The 23423-nt window shown below is 39.9% G+C and overlaps 1 protein-coding gene across 1 annotated transcript in view; it reads left to right on the top strand.

Moving 5' to 3' along the window:
- Positions 1 to 23423, top strand: part of MCTP1 (multiple C2 and transmembrane domain containing 1) — a 257037-nt gene that overhangs the window by 139349 nt on the left and 94265 nt on the right. Inside the window, exons 9-11 of the mRNA XM_086770666.1 lie at positions 4377 to 4563; positions 9722 to 9815; positions 21430 to 21532. Of these exons, the coding sequence (XP_086626792.1) occupies positions 4377 to 4563; positions 9722 to 9815; positions 21430 to 21532 (384 nt within the window). The remainder of the gene's footprint in view (positions 1 to 4376; positions 4564 to 9721; positions 9816 to 21429; positions 21533 to 23423) is intronic.

The raw sequence follows: 23423 nt of genomic DNA, 5'->3' as shown, positions 1-23423 counted from the left end.
TTCTGTCCCTATCACTTAGGATTGTGCCAATTCCTCTTTTATGCTTTATTTTGTCATGTGAGAAAATGATCTCGCTATCTGCTGTCTCTCCCTTGCCTGGCCACCTGGCTTTTAAGAGCCCTTCTATGTCATGTCGCTACCTTTGTAATTCATTCATTAGCAAGGATATTCCACCAGGGTGCCAACACGGTCTTACATTCCAGGTTCTGTTAGAACTAGAGAGGGGAGGTGATTTTTACCTCTCAGACGTGCTGGTAATAAAATACTACATATAGTTCTGGCTTCCGCGCTTTAAAAAGGATGCGGGAGAATTTCACTGGATCAGAAAAGTTACAAAAAGTCATTTGAGGGCTGTGGGAGATGTGTTCCAAGGAAATGTACAGGGAGCTGGAGGTGTTTAGCATATCAAAAGGAAGATCAAGAAGAGGTATGATTGTGGTGTATGAGTACCTTCACTGGGAGAAAATACGGGGCGCTAAAGGCTTTTTCAGCCGAGTAAAGAAAGGCATAAAAAGAACCAAAGGCCAGATATATTCAAATTAAAAATAAATCAGAGATGTATTTCTAACAGTCTGGGCAATTAACGCACTGAACACAGTTTCAGAGAAGTGGTGGATCCCCCTTCAATCTTCCAGTCATCCTCCGAGGGAGCCGTGCCGTGTTTCTGCATTGGCTCCTCTGTGACGCTTTGGCACATGAGCTGGAGGCCCTTGCTGTGGTTTTTCTCCCTCCTGATCTCTCAAGGCCTGAAAATCCAGATCCGCAACCCTGGCAGTGTTGATGTGCAGAGCCGATCCGGGGGGACGTGCCTGCGAGCCTCTCCCCGAGGGGTCGGCTGGATGGGGGCCACTGCTTCCAGCGCTGGCACAGGTGTGTGCGAAGGGACCGCAGTGCGGAGCAGTGCAAAATACTCAGAGTGCCCTAGAAACCAAAATGGAAGTGCTTTATAGCCATGCTTGAAAATCTGCCTGTGGAGTTAATGGCTATTTTTGCCATCGTTTGTGGAATCATAGAATCGTTTGGGTTGGAAGGGACCTGTGAAGGTCATCTAGTCCAACCCCCAATTCAGGGTGACCTCTTCAAAGGTGGAAAACTTTCTCTTTCAGCAGCAGCGTGTAAACACTAATTCCATAAGAAACCGAATTGTCCAAAATTACTCTTATCTCCTGCTTTCAATGTGACAGCCGCCAGTCATACACAACCTAGGCCTTCTCGAAATCCCGTAATTTTTCGTGATCCTCAATTTGAGAATGCATGACAAAAACTTCTACCACCACTTTCTAGTGACATTCAAGTTCTTCTTCATCCTCAAAACATCTCTGTGGAAAGAGATGTAGGTGACAAAGCTCTGTAAGGCAACATCTTACCTGATGTAAAAGCCAGTGTTGCTGCAGCTGTGAAGCTCGGGGTGCTTGCTGACTCTCAGTAAAATGTAAAGGGGCATGATCAACTTGAACTTTCCACAGCTATTCATCTTTAGAAGTATTGTGTTAACTCCAGTGCTTGTGAGGAAGTCTAATCCAAAAAGGAGTTTTGCAAAGATCTGGTGAGGGCAAAGCAGTTCTAATAAAAATGGTTTAATTTTTTTTTTTTTTTTTTACAGGAAAGTTTGGTGTGAGAGCAAACCAAGTTGTTGTTTTCTTTTTTTTTCAGGAAAAACTCAACTGTTAATGGAGAAAAAGTGTCAATTTTACTTGTAGTGTCTGTAAATTGTCTCACCTTTTGACTGAAGTGCACGTGCCACCAGTGTGCTCGCCTCGTGCTGAATGCTCCTCGAACCTCAGCACTTTCGAGTTGGACACAGGCGAGCTGCGTCAGCTGCGCGGCCGGAGGACGGGACCTGGTGCAGAATGAGAAGTGTCCTTTCTCCTGCCCGTGCACACACCGAGACGCTCTTAACCTAGATTTCGGTAAAGCGCAGTGGTGACACTCCTTAATGGAATAACCCTAGTTTTTGATCAAATTAGCTGAGGGCCCTTCAGAGGATATTTTTTCCTGTAAAATGGTTAAGGCTTTCACTGGAAAAAGTTTCCGGATCCCTCCCTACCCATTGTATGATTTTGGGAATTAACAAGCTGGTGGCAGGCCGTTCATGGAGATCTGTCAAACAGACAGTGGAGACACGTTCATCAGGTCATCTGTTCTGGATGAGGTGCTATCAGGAATGTTGTATAGCTGTAGGAAAGGTGCACAGGTAAAATCCAATTGTCAGTTGCTTCTTTGAGCGTAAATAAAAAATAGGGTGGACTACTGATGTTGCAGAAGTGTTGTACCTTCAAGAACTGGAGGACTTGGAGCTTGTAGCTCTGATGTGAACCCTGTAATTTTACTGTTGTTGCAGTTTTTGATGCACACAGAGGGTTTTTTTTGTTCCAGTGGGGGTAGCTTTTGTTGCCTATTTTTGAGTGAGGGGTGGGTTATTTCCACATCGCTTGTATCTTAGTGACTTTCTGATTCTTTTACTGACTCAAAGAGTTTAGACTGGCTCTTTCAGTGATCATTGGTTAGAGTCACAGTATTGTTGCAGAGACGTGTTGTTGAGGGCTATCTGTTCTGAAATATCTATCAAAGAATATTTGGCACCAGCGACGTCTGAACCTGCTCCAGCTTTCAATGCTTGATTACAATATTTGTTATCTTAAGGAGGGCTTTGTACTCCTCCCTGCAGCGTAAATACGAATTTGACAGCGTATGTACCTGTACACAACTTCTGTTGACCATCGCCTGCACTGACAGCAACAGCTTTAGTCTTTTCTTACTTTGTTAATTTGATTTCTCACTCCTTATCACCTGCAGAGTTCAAAATAAAAGATAAACATTAAGCTCAGAATGCTATGTCAGTTAGAAATACTTTTCATTGTAAAATAATTGAACCTTGTTACTGTATGAGCTTTGCAGTAGTGTAATTTTGACCACTGCACAACAGACAATGTTTTAGAAAAAAATTAAAAGGAAATTTTCTTGTAGCAAATCTAATCTGCCTGTGATAGCACAGCGCCCATTTTATGAGGCGGCATTTATTCTCATAATTGGCTACTTCCTGCCCTTAAATGCCTATTTATTAATGTCTGCCACCTTTTTCTCCGTTTATTGGTCCTGCGGTCACCACATTATCTTTCTCTTCAAAATCAATTGACATTTCATGAAAAGAGTTTGCTAGATGTTTAGTTTAGAGAGAGTGGCATACAGAACATGTGCTTGTCACATTAAATAATCACTGTTAAAAGCAGAGTATTCAGTGGCTTAACTACGTATGGAATATAATAATTTACTTTGTTTCAATGTTGTTATTGTTTTTACTTAGAGTAATGAATTGGCAAAACGTTGCTGGGGGATGCTGTAGGTAGAAGCATTCCAAATAGTGCTTTTTGACAGAAATTCCTGCACAGTGCAAGCTGGCGTGACACCTGACACGGGCGCTGAGTTTCTGGATGTGCCATCGAGGGAAGCTGCAACTTGCGAATTGTACAAATTAAAATATTAAAACTTCTAAGCTGTGCGCAGGCTAATTACTCACCCGAAGGTGTTCTTGTTTTAATTAAAAGCTTACGGTCAGCGCTTTGTTAGCAGCGATACTGTTTCTCCTTGCATGCTCTACCTTTTGTTTTTAAAGATGCTGCAGAGCCATTCCGGCTGGCGGGCACGCGTGCAGCCGTTCATTAGTGCGGCGTGTGCTGCAGCCAGGGTTATTCAGGAAGGGATCAGGCAGGCTGGATTGGCTTCAGCCGCTCTGCGCAGTTATAAGCAGTCCCTGCTCATTACAACGCGAGATGTCTTATTATATAGGGGGCTGTGGCATCAGATGTGATCCTGGCTGCCTGCATGAAGCTTTGACCCTGAGCCACGCACAGCTTACTGCGAGGGACCTGAGCCTTTTGGGTGGTGTGCGAGTCGTGTTTTTCTGCGCTCAGTCACGTTAACTCCATCGCGGTTAAGTCCACACAGATTTTTTTTTTTTTTTTTTTTAAAGGTAGGATTTTTACCTTTGTTAGAGCAATGGTTTAAAAAATGTTCACATCGAAACTTATATTTTGTCTTTATACAAAAGGCGTAATGAAATGTGGAGTTTGCTTCTGAAGCCGTTTTTTTTAAATTCTCTTTGCGTTCGAGTAACACATATTAGCTAACCTTGTTTCCAGTGTCTGTGCATTCTTTTTAATATTTATTGTTCACATGCGTAACAGGTTGCAGCTTTGAAAAAAAAGAAAAAAAAAGTCAAGCAAGCAGCATGGGCTGCAGCTAAAGAGAAATCCTTGCCAAAATTGGGAAGGAATTTCTACTAATTTGTTTTTTTGTCCATCTGAATGCATATAAGCCAATGTGCTCTTGTTTGATGTGAAGAAAACCACATGCTGATGGAGAACATTTGTTCCTAGGTGCCAGGTTGACCTGTCGACCCTGAGCAAAGAGCAAACCCACAAGCTGGAGATGCCGCTGGAGGAGGGAGAGGGCTGCCTGGTGCTGCTGGTCACTCTCACGGCCTCAGCCGCCGTCACTATCTCTGACCTCTCCGTCAACTCCCTGGAGGACCAGAAGGAGCGAGAGGAGATACTGAAGAGATATGTATGGAGTTCTTCTGTTTTGCCCTTTGTTTGCAAAATGTTTGCTTATATAAACAATGAGTACTGAAAGGGGAGGGAAATCTAAATATATCCCCTATATCGTTATCATGCTCAGCCAGTGACTATTATTAAAACTAGTTACTAATACTGTCATGACCGGTACGGGTAACAGCAAGAAGGCTACAAATCCTCTTTATACAGGAAGGTATTTTTTACATCATAATTCATATTTGACATGGTCATGTGACATAAAGAAGTTAATTTTACTGCCTTGCAGATAATTTTTACCAAGCACAAAATAACGAAGGGGTCATTCAGTGACTGTACAGTTGAGGTGCTGACCATTTTTGGCTTTTTTTTGAGCATCTACTAAAGGGCAAGAAAACTTACTTTTTGTCTGCACGTTAGAAGCTGAAGCAGTATTTTGTGTCAGCAAAATAATTGTTTTAAACAATATTTCTATTTCAAAATATTCTGAAGCAAATTATTTTCATTTCCCAGCATCCTCACAGCACACAGAATCCGTGTAGTTTTATCAAAGGAACAGAGAGGGGAGCTCTTACTCCAGCATTTGCCAGTACCTAAATCACTAAAAGTAACTGTCTCACTACACATGGAGAAAGAAAGAAAGAAAAAAAAAAAGCTATTTCCACTTAAAATTACAAAGCTTTTATTGTACAATGCTGCCAGGTGTTTAGAAAGGCTTCTCTAGACACTCAGCCATTAAACCAAGCTCTGACTAACAAAGAGCCGCTTAATTTTTTTTAGATTTTAAAATATTCCTATTCCATGACTGACATCCTTTCAATAACTGAATTTAATAAAGATGTACCTTATCAGGCTGTGCAGATAACATGAAGTGCTGGTACTAATGCTGTACAATATTCTTCAAACAGATTAGCACGATGTGCGCTTCAGCAAATTTATTCTGGCTATCTCCAGTGAATCAGCTGTCTGCTAATGCTTGTACAACTCGTACACCAATAGCGTTATCATAAACACAGTTTAATAGAGGTGACTTAGCAAGGCTAAACATAATATTCCTAAACCAACTGAGAGCTGAGGTATTGTGCACCGTCTTTCAAAAATAATTACAATTAGGAGAGTTACTGCACGTTTTGGAATCCACCAAGACGGTCTGTGGTTGTCCGAGCAGATCTTTATAAATATAATAAATTTCTCATGGATTTGTTTTTGAGGTGACATCCTTCCTGCTACCCAGTGCAACCATACCGTATTTCTGTGGATTATTGTGTGTGATGATACGGCAGTCAGTGATACTGATGGTTTTGATAATTTAGTAGCAGTATAGAAACATGTTACGACTGTGAATTATTAATCAGTTTTCCTAAATTCTCAATTTTTTGTCCCCAGTGTAAAGCATAATTATGTGGTGTAAGAATGATCTATTTATTTCCATTTCTTACATATTCATGGATGTGTGTCTCTTCTTATATTTGCATTACTCTATGCATTTGAAAACATTTATATTTTGGGAAGATGTTCATATGGCAGAGACATGAATTTCTCCTTATGTGTTTTTTAAAATTGTAGCATCAATACACCTTTTTGATAAATGTTACTGTTTTTTATTAAAATGACCAGTGGACAGCGGAAGAAAGAAATGACAAGGATTAACAAAATTCAGATCGTTTATTTTCACTGATGTTTGATTTGTCTTTGGTATTCATGTCTGCTTCAGAACCGGTACAAAGAAGGAGTGTGCAATTAGCAAGATGTACTGTTCCCCATTGAGTGGCTGTATTTTGGGGTTTATTTTTTTGTCCTCTTAAAAATTTAGCTTCCATTTCAGAAACGTATTTTGCACCGTTTCTGCAGCCAAAAACAGTTAATGAGCTGACCTTGCCATCAGATCAAATAGCCTCGGAAAATGACTCTATTACTGTCATTTAACCATTTGTAGCTGAACGTCAGAGCCTTACAAATTAAACAGGCATTACTGTTTGAACCATTATTTTACCACAATTGTCTGAAAAGATTAATTCCTTTTGGGGTGAGGAGGGGGGCACATTAATGGGTACAGACCAAGAGAGATTGTATGACCTTTTCAGAACGGGTGTGCTGAACCCGCGGTCCCCCTTGTCACAGTTTAAAAACCAGAGGAGCTAGTTTAGAGAAGAAGTTGTTAGCATTCCATTTTTATTATGACATTTCACAGTCATCCGATTTAATGTCCCTTGACCAGATTGTCCACCGTGAGACGATGGGCTTGAAATGTTATTTAGAGCATTGATAAAAGGTGAGCAGTTCTAAGATGACAGCGAGTCATAAGGCTGGTGGTGTGACATTAATTTTCTCCATAACAGAGATGGAATAAGACGTCATGGTGACAAGCTGTCAATCAGCACTGGCCCCTCAGTGTATCTCGATGCCATAGGATGGGGTATTGCTTCTCCCATAATAGAGCTGAACCGAGATGCTCTCCCTGACAGCTGCTGCAGCCATACAGAAAATATATTATACAGCCTTTCATTAAAAAAATAAAGAGGACTCATCTCCAGAGCATTTCAATCTTTTCCCATCTATTGAGGGCTGAAAAGATTCGCAGCAAATCACGGATTCCTCTGCTATGGAAATTTCAGGCTTCAGAAACCATGCGGGTTTTGAGGCCTTCAACAATAATCATAAATAAGAAGACAGAATATCATCTGATAAATCATTACTTAAAGTTATGTATTTAAAGTAATGTATTAAAGTCATTTGCTTCTCCCCGCGTCTCTGCCTCGCAATTGTGTAGATTTTCAGCAGTCTCCGCAGTCGCGATGTGCAGTAAATGAATCTGAGCCAGCCGGCTTGCTGCAACTGAAAGTTCAAAAATAATTATTCTGTGGGATGCTAACAGAGGTGGCGAAGTGAAATACAGCACGGGTGCCTTTTTGCACAATGAGCTCACCAGGATGAAATTTGGAAAAAGGGGACAGTGCAGCACTGCGGGAGAGGGGGGTCGCTTGGCGTGCTCGGTGCTTGGGTTTTGCTTTGTTTTCTTTCTGCAGCTTCGTGTTTGTTTTGGTCACTGGGGAAACTTTTGCAGAACGTGGAAAGACTTTTGTAAATCCTTTTGCTTTCGTCATGGCATTAGGGCAGAATTATCTCTGTGGTGGTACCAGTTCTGATAAGAAGCTTCCAAACCCTGATGGTTATTGTAATAAAAGAGGGATGGTGCCAACACACTTTTGACACACAACAGTGCGATCTGTGACGCCCTCTCCACCACCCTCAGCTTCAGGGCACGTTAGCAGGGGGATGAGTGTGTGCTGATTAAAGTTGACACCGGTATTTTTAAGCCATGTTTCTGATTATTAACATATTAAAAATCATTAAAATTTATAAACTGTTATCATGTGATAACATGCGTGTATTCACATGTACATAGCATGTGGGGTGCTACACGTACTTGGATTCCTCAGCTCAGTGGGCCAAGGTCAGACCTTCCCTGTAAACAGTAAATGGTCAGTGGAGGCTTCTGGAATTAATACCAGAGTGTGATTTAACTGTTAGAGTTGTCTCATTAATAAAAAGACAGGGATGCATGTTATATGTTTAATAGATAGGTTTATCTGTCATCTCTTATCTATTATTATATTATTATTACCTAGAATATTCTAGGTAATTATTCTAGGTAATATTCTAGATAATAATAATAGTATTATTATACTATTATAGTATTATATTATCTATTTTATTAATTATTGTTATCTATTATTTATCTATTATCTTCGATAGGTTATCTATGCATATACATACTGTAGTTTTTGCAGGCTGACATTTGATATTTAATTTAAGCAGCACCTATGGTTTTCAGATCAGTGATGTCATTTATTCTGGTTTCCCATGTCAGTCAATTTTGCCTTCATAATAAATTAAAGAATTGTTGACTCGGTGTTTTACCTGATGTTTGCTTTTTCCTGGAAATCTGGACATGATCATAAGCAGTGGAAAAGTTTTCACTTGTACTGCATTAAAATTTTAGAACAGGCCACAGGCATTAAATGCATTAGTCCAGATTTTTAAATACTTCAAAGTAAAGACACATACTAGTATTTATGACAAGACTTGCAAAAACAACCAAAAATTAGGCCACAAATATATATAATTTAAAATTGATTAAAAAATCTAATTTTAGTCTCCTCTTTTGGAATTCCTCTCCTAGGTTATCTAAAAACTGAATGGTAATCCCAGGTTTGTAATTAATTCATTGCAGATTCAAAATTCCATTCGATGTTCTATCATTTGAAATTCTGCAATTTTAAAATTATGTTTGAAGTTAGAGCTTGAGAATTCTAGCATATTGCACCTAACTGGTGCAGTGCTCCCACTTTGTTACTTTAAGTTATTTGAAAAAAGAGCAGCAACAGAACTTTCCAAGCAGCTTTCTAAAACTATGTTGGGTGAATAAATGCAAGTGTTAGTCCACCCCTTCATTTGTTATTAAAAGAAGAAAAAAAATTAATATATGTAAATATTGCAGAAATTTATGTAAAAAGATAATGATTTCTAATAAGAGCTTTCTGTGATGGAATTTGAACCATTTTTTAATTTGTCTTTTTGATCTTTTCTACCTCTGATTACTATGGAAATTACAAAATTGTTGTAATCCTCTTTTGATTATTTTTGCTCATGTTATTTGCAAGCTATATATGCATTTATGCTGTATGCAAGTTTGCATATACTGGTCAACTACAACAAAAACAATATTGGCCCTGAGTCACTGTTCTGACTATTATTTGAGCCATCAAAGGGCAAATGTGAACAGAGATCTCACAAAAGTATTCAGGGAGAGGAAATATTTTATTGTTTGTATCAATTTTATTAGTACACTGCTGTCATTTAAAATTTTGATGGACAGTTTTTCATGTACTATTAGGGAATTAATTGAATTGAATTAGGGTTATATTTAATAATTCATGTTTTCATTTTTCCTATTAATTTTTCATTAGTGGGTTAAAGTTGCAAAATACTAGAAGAAACACTGACAACTGTACATTCTTCAGAAAATAATATTTAAAAGTATGAGTACATTAGACAGAATTGCATTAACTTTTATCTGGGCTAGGGAGGAGATTATTAATATTATTAATATTGCTTTGGATTTGTCTGTTTTGCAATCCAGAATTATTTTTTTTATTATTATTTTCTAGAGTCCAATGGCGATATTCCATAACATGAAGGATGTGGGATTTCTTCAGGTGAAGGTCATCCGGGCAGAAGCATTGATGGCAGCTGATGTCACAGGCAAGGACTGATTTAGTTTCTGTGACAGTAAATACCGTAGTAAGACTGGGCCTTTTTAGAAGTGAAAAAAATGTATAAACCAGAAGTTTACCTAAAGATTATTGTCTGTTTGCACAGTCTCACCTTCTGCTCATAAAGGAAAAAAACACAGACAAACAAAACTTCTGTAAGCAAGGCAGCAGAGCCCTGTGTTGGTTATTTCTCAGAAGGGTGAAATACACATTTTTCTCTTTCAGAGGTCCTGGAAAAAATACATAGAAAAGTCTTCTTTTTCTAGTAGATAAAAATATACAAAATTATCCAAATTAGAGCTGAATTCCAGAGGACAAGGCAAATGAAAGGTGCGAGACTTGGATACTACTTTAAAGGTGTTACCATAAGAACTGCTTGATATCTGCCAGGTATTTTTCAAGGCTGCTGTTGGTTTCTGACATTTCAAATAAATGCAGTTCCCTGTTACTACTGCTTATATGTTTAAGAAAGGAAATAAGAAATTCCTTTTTATTTTCTATTTTATGATGTGATATAACCTGAATGGATAATTTAACCTTTTGCTTTTCAAACTAAAGAAAAAGTATTTCAGCCATACTGGCCATATTTCTCCAGAAATGTCCAAGTTACCTCCTCTGAGTACAATCACCCTCACACTGCACCAGTTGAATGGAGCAAAATGAGATGCTTTTGTGTCAGAAAAATAGCCATCTCTGCTTTTAAAAAAAAAAAAAAAAAAGGAAACTATACTAATGTAGTTGGTTTAACTGCAATTTGAACTTAAATGTTCTGTTACAGGAGCAGATGTAGATGTAAAGCAACATTCTTTTTAATAGCTTTTTTTTTGTGTATTAGCATGAGTACCTGTATTTATTTTTTTTCTCTCAGACCAGGTAACAGAGCAAACATTTTATTGCTGAAACTGATAATCCAGTTTGTGGCATGCAAAATAACAGATTCTATTTTTGGGGCGATTGGAGAAATGCTTCTAAAGATTCCTCACTCTACTTTGACCTTATAATCCAACGTGGTCTGAACAGAGAGAGAGATTAAGTTATTCAGGGGTAAATGGGATAATTCAGTCCCTGACCTCGTTCAGTCTGCAACTTTTCCAGATCAACATGTCATTTGTGCTGGTTGAACAAATTTTTTGGAAATACATTTGATTCAATTAAAGATGTAAAGAGCTACCAAAAATTTTCATTGCATTTTGCTGCACTTAGAACAATGGTCAGGATGACAGGGAAGAACACTCAGTACCTTCCCATGTCCCGTATGTTTTTTTCATTAGCAAGAAAAAGCATTTATATGATATGTTTTGTAAGATGGCTGTACATTCCAGACATTGCAGAAATCATTGTATACGTTGGACAAAAATGCCTGGTGTTTTGAAAAGAGGACAAAGGGGTTTTATTAACTACTGTAGTAATTTATAGCTAGTTTTAGTAACTTCTGGGTATGTACAGATCATTCATTTCAGATTAAACTTTGAATATTTATATTTATTTAGAAATTAGATTGGAAATAGATTTTAGAAACTTAGTATATTTAGAAATGATTCAAAGTACTTATTTGGTGATTGTCAATAAATGATCTTTGCAAAAATTGTGTAAAACTTGACCTCCCACCGTTATTCAGCTGGGCGATACTTATTAGTCAGTGTGGAGAGCGCTGTCATCAGTGGTATGGCTTACATGACTAAGGATTGCTTAGGTGAGCAAAGGCTAAGGACTGGTTTGCTCTTCTTACTGTATCGCATTTTCAGAGTTAATCTTTTGCCCTCCCCTGAGTCTGAAAAGTAGCTGAAACACCTGTATAGTACCTGTGTGATTTGCTCTGTTTCCTGTCTGCTCAACGTATCCGGTTTCACTTTTCATGTGAAGTAATAAATCAAAATTTATTAGTTTTGGCTGAATGGATTTTAAAAATCCTGAATATTCCATCATTAAGCATATGCATAGACAGAAAAAGATTTTGGTAATCTTTTAAGTAGTCATCAATCTTACTACAGTTGCAAGGATTTTTTTTTTCCTTTGAAAATGTGAAATTTTTCTTTTGTTACCACACATTCATTGAGCAGCATTGTAATACTGTATTAGCTCCGTGTGAATAAAGAGCAATTGAGACTCCTGTTGAATGAATGAGTAAAAAGCACAAATTACTTTTTAATGAAACTCTCAATTCTTCTCCTTTCCACAGAAAGCCTGTAGCCTTGTTCAGCTGAATGCTCCTACAGTAGGTCACTTCAGTTAAGCCCCTAATAAACTGTTGATAGTTCAGGGCAGTTTTTCCTCCAGCCTTAATAGCCCAGTGTTGGACAGGGCCCTTGGAATCGTTAAGGTTAGTACGCTTTTGTTTAAAAAAAGAGAGACTCATGGTGGTGGTTCAGGCCTCCATTTACAACCCCACCACATACACATATGTTGAACACGATGCCAGGGTGGGCTGAAATTTCGGTGAATTTCAGGCAGGGGACCATGTGGGCAGTACCAGTTTGGTCAAACGTGCCATCATGGGGCTTTAAAAATACCCCAGAAAAGAACAAAGTGAGACTCCTCCTCACGCAGCCTGGTTGCAGAGAGGTCTAGGAAAGGGAGGACAGCTGCGAGGTTGAGAGATTCCCTACCAGTGCTTGAAAGCTCACCATGATTTTGGGGAGAGCTGAGAAACAGGGTGTCTTCCAGGACTGAGGCCTTTGACAGAACTGACAGGTCCATGAGTATGTTTCTGCCAGAAACACAGTGTCTTTCCACAGTCATAACACAATTTTAGAGCTTCTACCAGTGCAAAATTGTGTTCTGTTGGAAATTGTGGTCACAGCAACTACCCCTTCCTGGAAAAGACATATTTTTAATGTATTTTTTTTTGAAACAATAAGAAATTGAAAGACACTGAGTGCGGTGTTTACTTTTTCCTTCTCTTCCTGGGTAGAAAGTTTCATTTAAATGTTCCATGGTATTTTAGCTGTTCAGTGCAAGGCTGTTTCCTCCCTAAATCCTCAGCTAAATGAAGTTGTATTTTCCCCTTTCCCGACATCTTTGCTCACTGCTGGCTCCTCTAAGACAGGCAGACCTCGAGGGTTCGGCTCCTTGCAAAGCCCAGGCTTCGCCGCGTGTGTGCCTGCATCCTTTTCATGAATAAATACTGATGGTGCGGTAAAATGTAAAGTGTAGTGGACTCGTCAGGAGTTGGCCTGTGAAATTAATACGTACGCTGTTCACCTGACCCGTATGAGGTTCGGAAAGCAGCAGACCCCTCACCGTGACGTAGCGCCAGTTCAGGCAACGGTCAGGTGAGCGTGCTCCCTCCGCGGCGCGGTGAGGTACAGGTGGGCCGCGGTGGAAGGTGCACATTCCTTGGATGCCTTCCTCCTTTTCCTTCTGCCACAAAATAAAATTCTAAATCTCTGCCTTGCTACTGACGAGAAGCAAGCAGGGTGGGAAAAGATGTGCCGCAGGTTTGATCAACTTCAGCCAAAGTCTTGTTGTGTTAAGGAATAATAGTTGGCAACTCAGATTCATTAGCAGAGCAAAATCCAAGCTCCGTGTGACGGCCTGCCTAGAAAACAGTTTGTTTTGCTGTCTTTGGGCTTTAATTAAGACATGTTCAGTTCTAGCCCCCCGGCTCCCCTCTCCGCCTGCCCCCACCCCGCTTGCTGTGTCACAGACCGGCGATCAGACGCTTTCAGATGGTCCAGCCCATGACTTTGACCTTCTGCGCGGTCCGGCGTTCCCTGGGGAACCGTTCAGCTCATGAGGTCTGATTTCACACTTCCAGGATGCCTCGGCTCTCTTAACAATGACAGGGAGACAAAGCCCTTTAGAGCGGGCCGCATGGGGACTTGTTTAAATTGGAAACTAGAGAGGAGTCAAGGAACAAGGTTACAGGCTACAGAATGGTGCTTTTAATAAAGAGCTCACAGCTCTGGTTCAGCTCAAAGAGTGCTACCTCTGTACAATTAATTGAGACATTTATCTGGAGCATCTTAGGCCTCTACTTTCTCACAGAATTATGTGATAAATATCAGCTAAGAGGCAAATGAGATGTGCATGAAATGAATTTTTAACACTTTGATTACTGTGTCTCCAGTCTTCATTAGAAGTAAATTTATTTGTATTTCTGACCTCATTATTAATCAATTGTCTGCGGTTTTTTTTTTGAGTGCTGTGATTTCAGAACCTATTGGACGGATTTTACTAAAGAGCTGGGTGATATTTAGGTTTATGGTTGAAAGCTTTTCAGGCTTCTCCTCCTCCAAAGAACAGAAACTAAGCATAGAAAATGAGGCAGAATTTTTTTTCTTATTTTTCAGTTTTATGTCTGGAATGCAGCCTCTGTTCTAAGAAAATTCCCCGTTAAAATTTTGATTAAAGTACCTGAAAGTAGGATGAAGGTACCAAGATGGCTAAATGTGCAGAATGTAAATGAGTTTTCTAAAATCTGTTCTACTAAAATGTCCTAATACCGCATGTGCAAAAATAGTCTTTGAAATTGTTCTTCAGATGATAGGAAATGTCAGAGCGATGTACACAACGTTAAATTCACAAAGGTATGGAAGCCCATGCATGTAAAAATGAAGGAATAAATTCAGAGGCCCTTTGGAAATACGGTTCCAGAAGTAATTTGCTCTGTCAATTAGTGCTACCAGATTTCAATATACACTTGAATTATCTTCACAAAGTGTAGAAATCTACGAGATGGGCAGTTTTCTCTGGTAGATAAAATCTCACTGTTGTGTAGGTCATCTGAAGACATCAGTCCAGGATCACGTACTGCAAAACTGCTTTTTTTTTTTTTTCTGAGAATATAGCAGTTTTAGAGTAATAATGTCAAAATTAAGATCTAAAAGACGTTTTTGGTTAACCATAGCATTAAGAATTAAATGTACAGCGAAAGGATGACTTGTAGTTATTATTTTTTTCTTCTGTAACTGTGGAAATGAGTGGCACTACTGGTCAGGTATCTCGCACGTTCGTGGTGTCAGTCCGTTGCAACACCTTTGCAGCAGCGCTGTTAAAGAGGAGTTATCATTTCCATTTTAAAGATGGAAAACGAAGAAAGGTTAACTGAGTCAGCTAAGGCCGACAGAGCAAGTCCTTGTCAAAGCTGGCGTTTGGCTGGGGTCCTGTACTTAATCCATTAGATAAGGCAGCTTCTCGGGCTATTGAGCCATTCCTGCTGCTGGCCAAAGGTCAGGCTGGCTGCTCTGCCGCAAGCAGCTGGCTGGCAGGGAGTTGGAACGACGTTAGTGACATTAACGTCCGCGTGAGTGGCACAGCCCCCCAGAGCCATGAACGGGCTGTCTTGTCTTCCCAAAAAATAAAGGCCTTTTTTTGGCTGTGGGGACTTAGATCCGTAATGGACAGGCATGGCCAGCGGCATGGGAGAACCGTAATAGCCTATGAAATATTCAAACAATATTTCAGCTTCCGTAACCACGTTACACTTGATTGAACTTTGTGAAGTTGTGGTTTGCGAGCTTGACTTTTAAAAGTAGAAATGGAATTGAAATCTCTTATTAAATTTTTAAAACATTTTTAGTAATCGTTGTGATTCTAGTTCAGTTTTGATAATGTGATTTGAGCAATGCAGAAACTCACGTCATACTTGGTTCAGAATAACTGAGCTAAGTCTTTTGTTGAGAAAACTGTTGAAGAAACAAAACTAGGAAACTATTTGTGTTTCTGGGTGTATACTGAAGAAATCCATGCTTTCTGTGACCACAGTAGAAGTACTTCCACAGGGCTCACGGGGAGCTAGCCCCAGGCAATCTGCGGTCCCTTGCGAATTAATCCTTATGAGTGCAGTAAGTTGTTCAGGAACAGGTAAGTCTGCCATGTGCCTCTTGGCTTGCATCTACTCTGGAAAGCAACTGCACCAATGGTACTTCCTTGTGAGAGTCCATGGCAGCCCTGGTTAAGAAAGAAAGAGTCCTTTGGCAGTGACTGATGGTCCTTTTGGTTTTTTTATTTTCTACAGACTGGATTTTCAAAGATTGAAAACAGAAAAGTTGTTTGTGACTGTACACAGGTGGTTTTTTCCTCTCTAAAACAGGGAATCATCTTACTGCATAAAATATGGATGTTTACATATGTTTGTTTACTAAAGTTCCTTTTTTAGAATATTAACCAAATAATATACAGATGACATGCAGTCTTCTGGAGACAAATGCATGTATTTAATAGTTTTATAATAAGAGGATATCACAGTTTAAGTTGTGCAAAACATGGCAAGCAAGAAATGTAAATTTAAGTTTTGATAGCTTTTCATCAAGGAAAACTCTGCTCTGTGTACAAGTGGAGATCGAAAGTGAGTGCGAAGGTGCAATTACGTTGAATTGAAATCCCTGTGAATTGTGCTGCCTCAGAATGAATTTTTTTTCTGGGAAAACAGTCTACCAAGAATCAAAAATTTTTGTTGGACAGCTTCCCCCTCAGGGACCATTGACAGACGTATCTGTTTAACTTGCCCAGAAATGTGAATCACATTCTATTGGAATTTGACAGCTCTAATATTCAGGTAAAGTTCATATTTATACAAGCACAAGGTACTTTCATCTGAACTGGCCGCATGTCACTTCATCTCCTGTGAAGAGGCAGTACTTTTGGAGCTGAACTTGAGATGACACCCAACATTTTGTTGCTTAGCTACCCACCGGACTGGACAGAGTCCAGGTCACCACCAGCCTGGAAGAAGGGCTGCAGTGACGTGTCTGAGACCGGTCCACCAGCCCCAGAACATCAGTTCACAGGGGTTCACAGGCCACCTGACACCTTTGGTGCTTGCTGATGAGTTCCAGCATAGCGAGCCATCTGATCTACAGTTGTGGAAGTCCTGTGGCCTTTGAACGAATAGCAAGGGACTTTCCCAAACTTTTTCAAGTGAAAAACACAGCAAAACTCATAGGTGATGTGGTGCTGTAGCTACTTGAGAAGAAAATTCAGAAGCTAAAATTGTGTGGAGGTTGAGGTTTTGTTGTTTTGACTTTCTAAATATTTTGAGAAACAATTAAAAATTGTCACTATTTAGGGCTCTCTTTTAAGGTGAAAAAGTTTATTTTACATACTTGCAGGAGCAAAAAGTTGTTCCGGTGACCAGCCTACTGAGCTCCAGGTAATGGATCTGAGCTCAACTAGCTTTACCTCCTTTGTGAAGGACTTCCTGGGCTGTGAGGCACTTTGAGCTCTGAAATAACAAATAACACGTCTCTAGTTCCTGGTTAGCCTCTCTTGCAACTTAACCACTGTTGCAGAGTTGCACTGGTTTCAGTTGATGGGTGTGCAGTTCATCCAGGGGCCTGCAGTAGTTCTGAGAAGTAAGGGGATGAGTAAAAGACTAACCTTTTAATGAATGCGTGCATAGTCGGCTCCGCTGTTTCCGGCTGTCTAAAGATCAAACGCAATACAGCACAGCACAAACAAGGGTGTCTGTCAGACTAGATGTAGTGTGTGGCCTGATGAATAAAATGGGCAGCTTGGAAAGATGAGAAGTTCTTTAATTTTTTTCACTGGTAGCTTACATTACAAAGTAGAATTCCTTCTAGGGGACATTTTCAGGTAGGGGAAAAAGGGTGAGGGACTTCCATCAAAAAAGAAACAACTCTCCCATTCAGATTTTTGTGTGTATTATGTAAATTAGCACTTTATTTCTGTCATTTCAGGAGCTCTTAGCACTGTACAAGTGGAGTACAAAAAGCATGAGACGTTACAGCAACTGAATGTGTTAGTGAGATCTGGTTTACTTCTTATTGAGGCTTACTGCAGGTCCGATCTCCGTAAGTTGGAAGGTGTACTTCACTGATTTTTTGCTACCTACTTGTGTCATGAATTCCTTCAGGTGCTAGGTGCAGTAGTGATCGGTCCCACTGAGGTCATGAGATGACTCAAGACTGTTAAGTGCTGGGAACATGCTTTTGGTGTAGGTGCCTTGGACAGGTGGTGGTGGTCTAACCCTTGCACAGCCCTGGGCAGACATCGAGGGCTGTATTCAGAAGAAGTTTGTGCATGTCCTCCTGGTCAATGGAGTTGGGTACCTTTAAAGTCACTGGAACAGTAGCTGGAGGCCTACGAAAGGCATAGAGGAGGGAGCTAGTTGGAAGATCCTGGGTAGCCATAGGAATCTGGGTGGCATTTCTTGACCTGTGGCAGGTGATAGGGTGATATGTGATACGATAGCCGTGATTTAGTCCGTAGTGAAAGGCATACTTGTGATGACAAGATAACTCAAATGATGTAATTGAGGTTGGGCAACAACCAAATGAGGTTGGGCAGCACAAGTCTAACGGAAGGGTTTTAAATGTGCTTTTAGAACTGCTAGATGGACACCACATGCTTTTCTGAACACATGTGCTTCTTCTGTATAAAAATTAAGAAACCATTTGTCTATCTCTTGCTTGAAATTGCTGATTGCATTAATTGGACAGAAGTTGTCTGAGGCTGCCTTGGTTAGAGTATGTATTGTGCTTAAGGTTCTGGTTTTGAATAATATAGTCATCGATATGCACTGTAAGTTCCCAGATTTCCTTGGTCCTCCTAGAGACCAAGAGACACAAGAATGACGTCTTTTAATATTTTAGTGCTCTCTTAAGGCTTTCATTGGGAGCGATCCCGTTATTTTCAACGCTTTTGCAATGCAGCAGGTTGCCGTGGCTGTCAGTGAGAGTTAAGCTTGCGGTTATTCTTGCTAATAATGAGAACTTGAAAGATGACAGATGGATACGAGTTTCACCAAGTACTTGTACGTTGCTCTGGCTTTCTCTTTCTGGATCGTGTTCGCTTATTTGGGTTGGTATCCAAATAACGTTTGCACGTACCATATGTTTAGCACGTCAGCGAAGAGTGTTGCCTTTCAGATACCCAGCTTGGATGTGAGTGTTTCAGCATACGGAGGGAGTGCCCGTAGGTGATGGTGAAGGACTTTGCATATGGGGACTTCATAGCCTCCTCGTACGGTAAAAACAGTATTCCTTAGTAGAGATGTTTGTAGCCAGGAAAATCCTTCTTGTCACCACCATATCTGGGCCTTCTCTTGTACCATTTCACAATATTTCCTTTTGTCAAATTTGGTCTCGAACTGTTTTCAAGTTATAGTGGGTGAGGGAGACTTGAAATGTTGGGTGTGAGAGGGGATTCTTTTATTTCCGAAAACTGTCTTTGGTTTGATCCAGGATCTCTGTGATTGATGTTATGTGTTATTTAGCTTTCTAAAGTGGGTTGGTATCCATAAAAATCTGCAAGGAGAGTCATTGAAAAACTGCATGAAAATGAATTCATGTAGTAAATACTTTCTCTTTGTTTACAGAAGGTGGCCTTTAGACACTGCAGTGCGTTTTCCAGTGTTTGTATACGATTGATAAGCACAAATCACGTTGTACCATCATATGGAAATATGATTGATGGTACTTTAAAAAAGGAGATAAAGTAATATGACCTAGTTCACCTGCCGTGTCAGTTCTGCCTTGTTATTTTAACTGTCTTCTGGGTGTTTCTTTTTCAAATGTTGAAACCTAAAGAACCAAAATAAATATGAATTGTCTAAGTATCCTACCACCTTTCAGGCTTGTGAAGTAGGAGAACATGGAGATGTGTGGTACATCCATCTCTGCTGACTAATGAATGAGTCATTTTTCAGGTTTCATGGGAAAGATTTGGTAGCATATTGTTTTCTAGGGAAGGTAAACATCAACTCTAACTGTATTTCACAATGTGTTTAAAACGATTATTCTTTATCATTAAAGTTAATAATATGCACATTAACCTCTGATGTAGTCTGAATCAATACTGCAGTTTGGGAGATGTGACCCCTGGACAGCTTTGTCTAAATATCGATTTCATTGTCATTTGTATAAGGTATGAAACAAATTACATGCCTCCCTAATATCATTAATGTAGCCCCATTGAGCTGCTCAATTTATGGCTTCTTATAGTGCATGACAAAGCGTTACGGAATTATTGAAGACATTGTGAAATACGGTTGCTTAGTGTGCGAGATTTGATTGTGGGAGGCCAGTGCTAACGCTCAATAACTTTCAAACGCTCTGCTGTCCAACGGAAGTCCAGAGACAAGAACAAGTAGTATGCGACTTGTTCATTTCCATCGGACAAAGTTTCCTTGGGTTCTGGGAGCAGCGATTTATTCTACAGCCTTCTACTTGTGTACTTGTAGCCTCACATGAAGATAATGCGTATACTTGTATTCTGTGCCAAAGGCAAAGGTTGTTCTCTTCACTTAGTGCAGAAATTAGGAACAGGTAGGAGGGACAGCATCTCTCTGTCTTGGCGAGCATTTATAGTGCTTGTCATAATCTGAAATATGGATTAAATAATTTACTGCACATTGTGGTTTCTTCCCTTTGTTGCCTCCTTATTTTAACTGTCTTCTCACCATGCCCCTCATGGTTTTGTTTACTGCTCTTCCCATCATAGCTACGCCTCAGATCTTCCTCAGAACACCTTCTTACCCTTCCAGGAAATTTCAGGATTGCCCCAAAACTCAATCAATCTTCCCTTCTTTTTCTTCCTTCCTCTTTAGAGAGCTCCTTTTTTACACAACCAAGCTGTTTGTTGTTAAGCGCGAGATTAGGAGGTGTCTCCTTTCCCCCTTCTCCTTTACACATACAAACCTTGGCCTTGTGGATATCCGAGAAGAAGCTTAGTATAGGTTTCATGTCTTCCCCCCAGGCTTCCTTGTCTTTGTGTGATATCCAGCACTGCTCACCTGCAGTCATTGGCTACGAGCTGGCTTCTTTCACATTCAGGGGCACCCACACACACGCTTCCTTTCACAATTCTTTTTCTTTAGATTAAAAAAAAAAATCCACTTCCATATCCAGTCTAGGGTACCGCTTCCATTATCCCCATATTACATTTTCAAAGCGGCATCTTCATACTTTCCTCGTGTGGTGGCTTTCATGCTGAGGGACCTTCTTGTAAATGTATGCAAAGCTACTTCATTGTGCTTTAATGTATACAAAAATCTCAACCACGTTTGAGCTTCTGCTGTGCCGAGACTACAGCCCATCATTCCAGCTGATGTCGTCTCATTGTTTAATTGTACTTTCTCATTTTCTCTGGTGTTAGGCTTTTATCTGAGACTGTCTTTAAGGCTTTTTGATTTGGGGGAGAGGATTTGTACAGCGTGAAACACGTAGGGCGTAGTAATCTTTGGATAAGTATCACAGGTGCTATGTTATTATAAATAATATGGAATAATACATTTCCTACCTATCAAAATACTCTAATTATGTTATCATTACAGTCAATGTAGGATTGACACCATTAAAGTTCTCTTAGCTGTCTCAGAAGGGTGCTTGGCACCTTTTAGGAACATGCTGTTTTTCTATCAGAAAAGTCTGTATGATGGTTTTTTTTTCCTTTTTTTTTTTAAAAAAAAAAAGACAAAAAGATGTTCTTTTAGTGAAGAATGTTAATATATTACGGAGAGGAACAGCTTGTTATGATCATCCTGAATGTAATGCAGACCATAGAACGTCCTTGAATTATTTCTAAGAGAATGACAGTGCAGAGTAGGAAAACAAAAAGAAGCCCCAAACTAATTTTTATTTAACCTTGCTTATGGTGGGTTTTCTTACCTAATAAATTTTCTTCCAAATTTTCTCTTACAGGTAAAAGCGACCCATTTTGTGTAGTTGAATTGAACAATGACAGACTGCTGACACACACCATCTACAAGAACCTCAACCCGGAATGGAACAAAATCTTCACATTGTAGGTGTTTGGATTTTGTGAGAGCTTGGAGCGAGTTGGGTGTTGAGGTTTTTCTGGGGGCAAGGGGTGTTTTGAAGGGGATGTACGTGTGAATCAAAGATACCTACTGCTAATTCTGAAGGAAATTAGTGATGACATACTGATGTTTCTAAACTAAACAGCTAAAGACTTTTTTTGAGGATTGAAAACATAAAAAAAAAAAAAAAAAAAAAAGAGGTGATTTCCATCTTAAAGGTAAAAAACCAAGGACTGTTTCTTGGAAACCAAGTGTGAGTAATGCTGTCCACTCCAGACTCCTGCTTACTTCAGTAGAGTTTCAAGGGCCAGATTCCTCACACTGGATTTAGCCCTGAAATTTTGGGTAGAAAAAAGGATACTGTGATTATGCCCTTCATTAAGATGTGGTTGTTAACTTTAATAGACATTAGATAACTATGTAAGGGAAGAATTTAAAATGCATTCATACTTTTCTGAATGATGACCAGATACTTTCCACTTGTTCTTTGCATTTACCAGCTGCACATCTCACCGTACCGTCTCGTGTCACACTGGTACAGTGCTGCTGTTGGGTAAAACGCAGCCGTAAACATCTCGTTGATGGGGAAGCGATGTGATTGGGGTTTTTTTATCCTGCTGTTATTTTGAAGGCAGTAAAAGGTTCTGATGAAGCAGAAGAAAGTCTTCCACAAACAAAATGCTCCTGTTATTTATCTGGCTCAGTTGCTGCCTTTTTCTCCCTGCTTCCCTCTGTCTGACTGCAATGTGACACCAATGAGTAGAAAACTGATGGGTTGCAGGTTTCTCTGCTGCTGAAATCGGCTCACAGTCCGCTGCAAAACCAGCAGAAGCTTGAGCATTGTCTACAGTTGCTCCACTTTATCATAAATGAAAATACTACATTCTGTCCTTGATCTCAAAACACAGTCTGATTGTAATTTTTTTTTCTGCTCTCAGGAATGAACTCAGAACAAAAGAAAAAAATCTCACAACAGTTGTACTTCTCATTAGCTTATTAACACAGGTCTCTGTATCTGCAAAACCACCCTGAAGTCTTTATTAATTTATTTTTAATTTTCTACTAATTGACCTACTAACAGATCAACTTCTACTGCTCGACAGTGTTCTCTGCATAAGAAATTGCCTGTTTTTGAGAAGGACAAAAGACTAATCAGGAATCAAATAGAAAAACTCAAAAGGCCTTCAAGGAGTGTTTTCACCTCTCTTCTCTGTGTATGGATTTGCATGGATTACTTTATTTGTCCTCAGATTTGTTAATTAAATTTGGGCTAGCAGTCCAGTTCCGTCTGGAGACGCGTTTTACTGAAGTTAAACTGCTTTGCTTGAATTCGTATTTCCTGAGTCAGCCATTTCATCAAAGATGAGTTCTCAGACAATTCCGTTTTTTTCTCTCTGAATAAGGAATGTGAGTTTTTCACTGGAGAGTTTACAATGTGCAGTGACATTTGCTGTGCGTGGTGGTGCAGTGTTTAATAGCTGGCAGGCAAAAACCAGTAGTAGCTGAGAAATGCACTCAGCATTGTGTTGCTTGTTCCTAATTTTTCTGTAATGACTGTTGTGTATTTGTAATTAGGCAGGGATTTTAGAATTAAAGAGTGTATTCTCAGGGCAAGGATGTGCTTGTGTAGCTCGTAATCACTTTTGTTTACAAGCGGAGGGATTCTGCAGTATCTGGGGTGAGGATTTTCGCAGGGACAGCGGTCTGTAAGGGTAGGTCTCTACGGGCTCTCACTGCTGCTCGCGGCGGTAAATCACCCCGCGCTGCTCGGCGCTGGCTCCTTCCAGCTCATCCAGCACAAAACACAGGTAGGAGGTTTAAGCAACATCCTTCAGAAAACTTCCACGGGGAAATCCTGAGCGAGCGATCGCTGCA

Source organism: Chlamydotis macqueenii, chromosome Z, assembly GCF_036417535.1.
Source record: "Chlamydotis macqueenii isolate bChlMac1 chromosome Z, bChlMac1.mat, whole genome shotgun sequence".
NCBI classification, from domain to species: Eukaryota; Metazoa; Chordata; class Aves; order Otidiformes; family Otididae; genus Chlamydotis; species Chlamydotis macqueenii.
The sequence above is the reverse complement of the archived record's forward strand: the minus strand, read 5'-3'. Positions and strand labels throughout refer to the sequence as shown.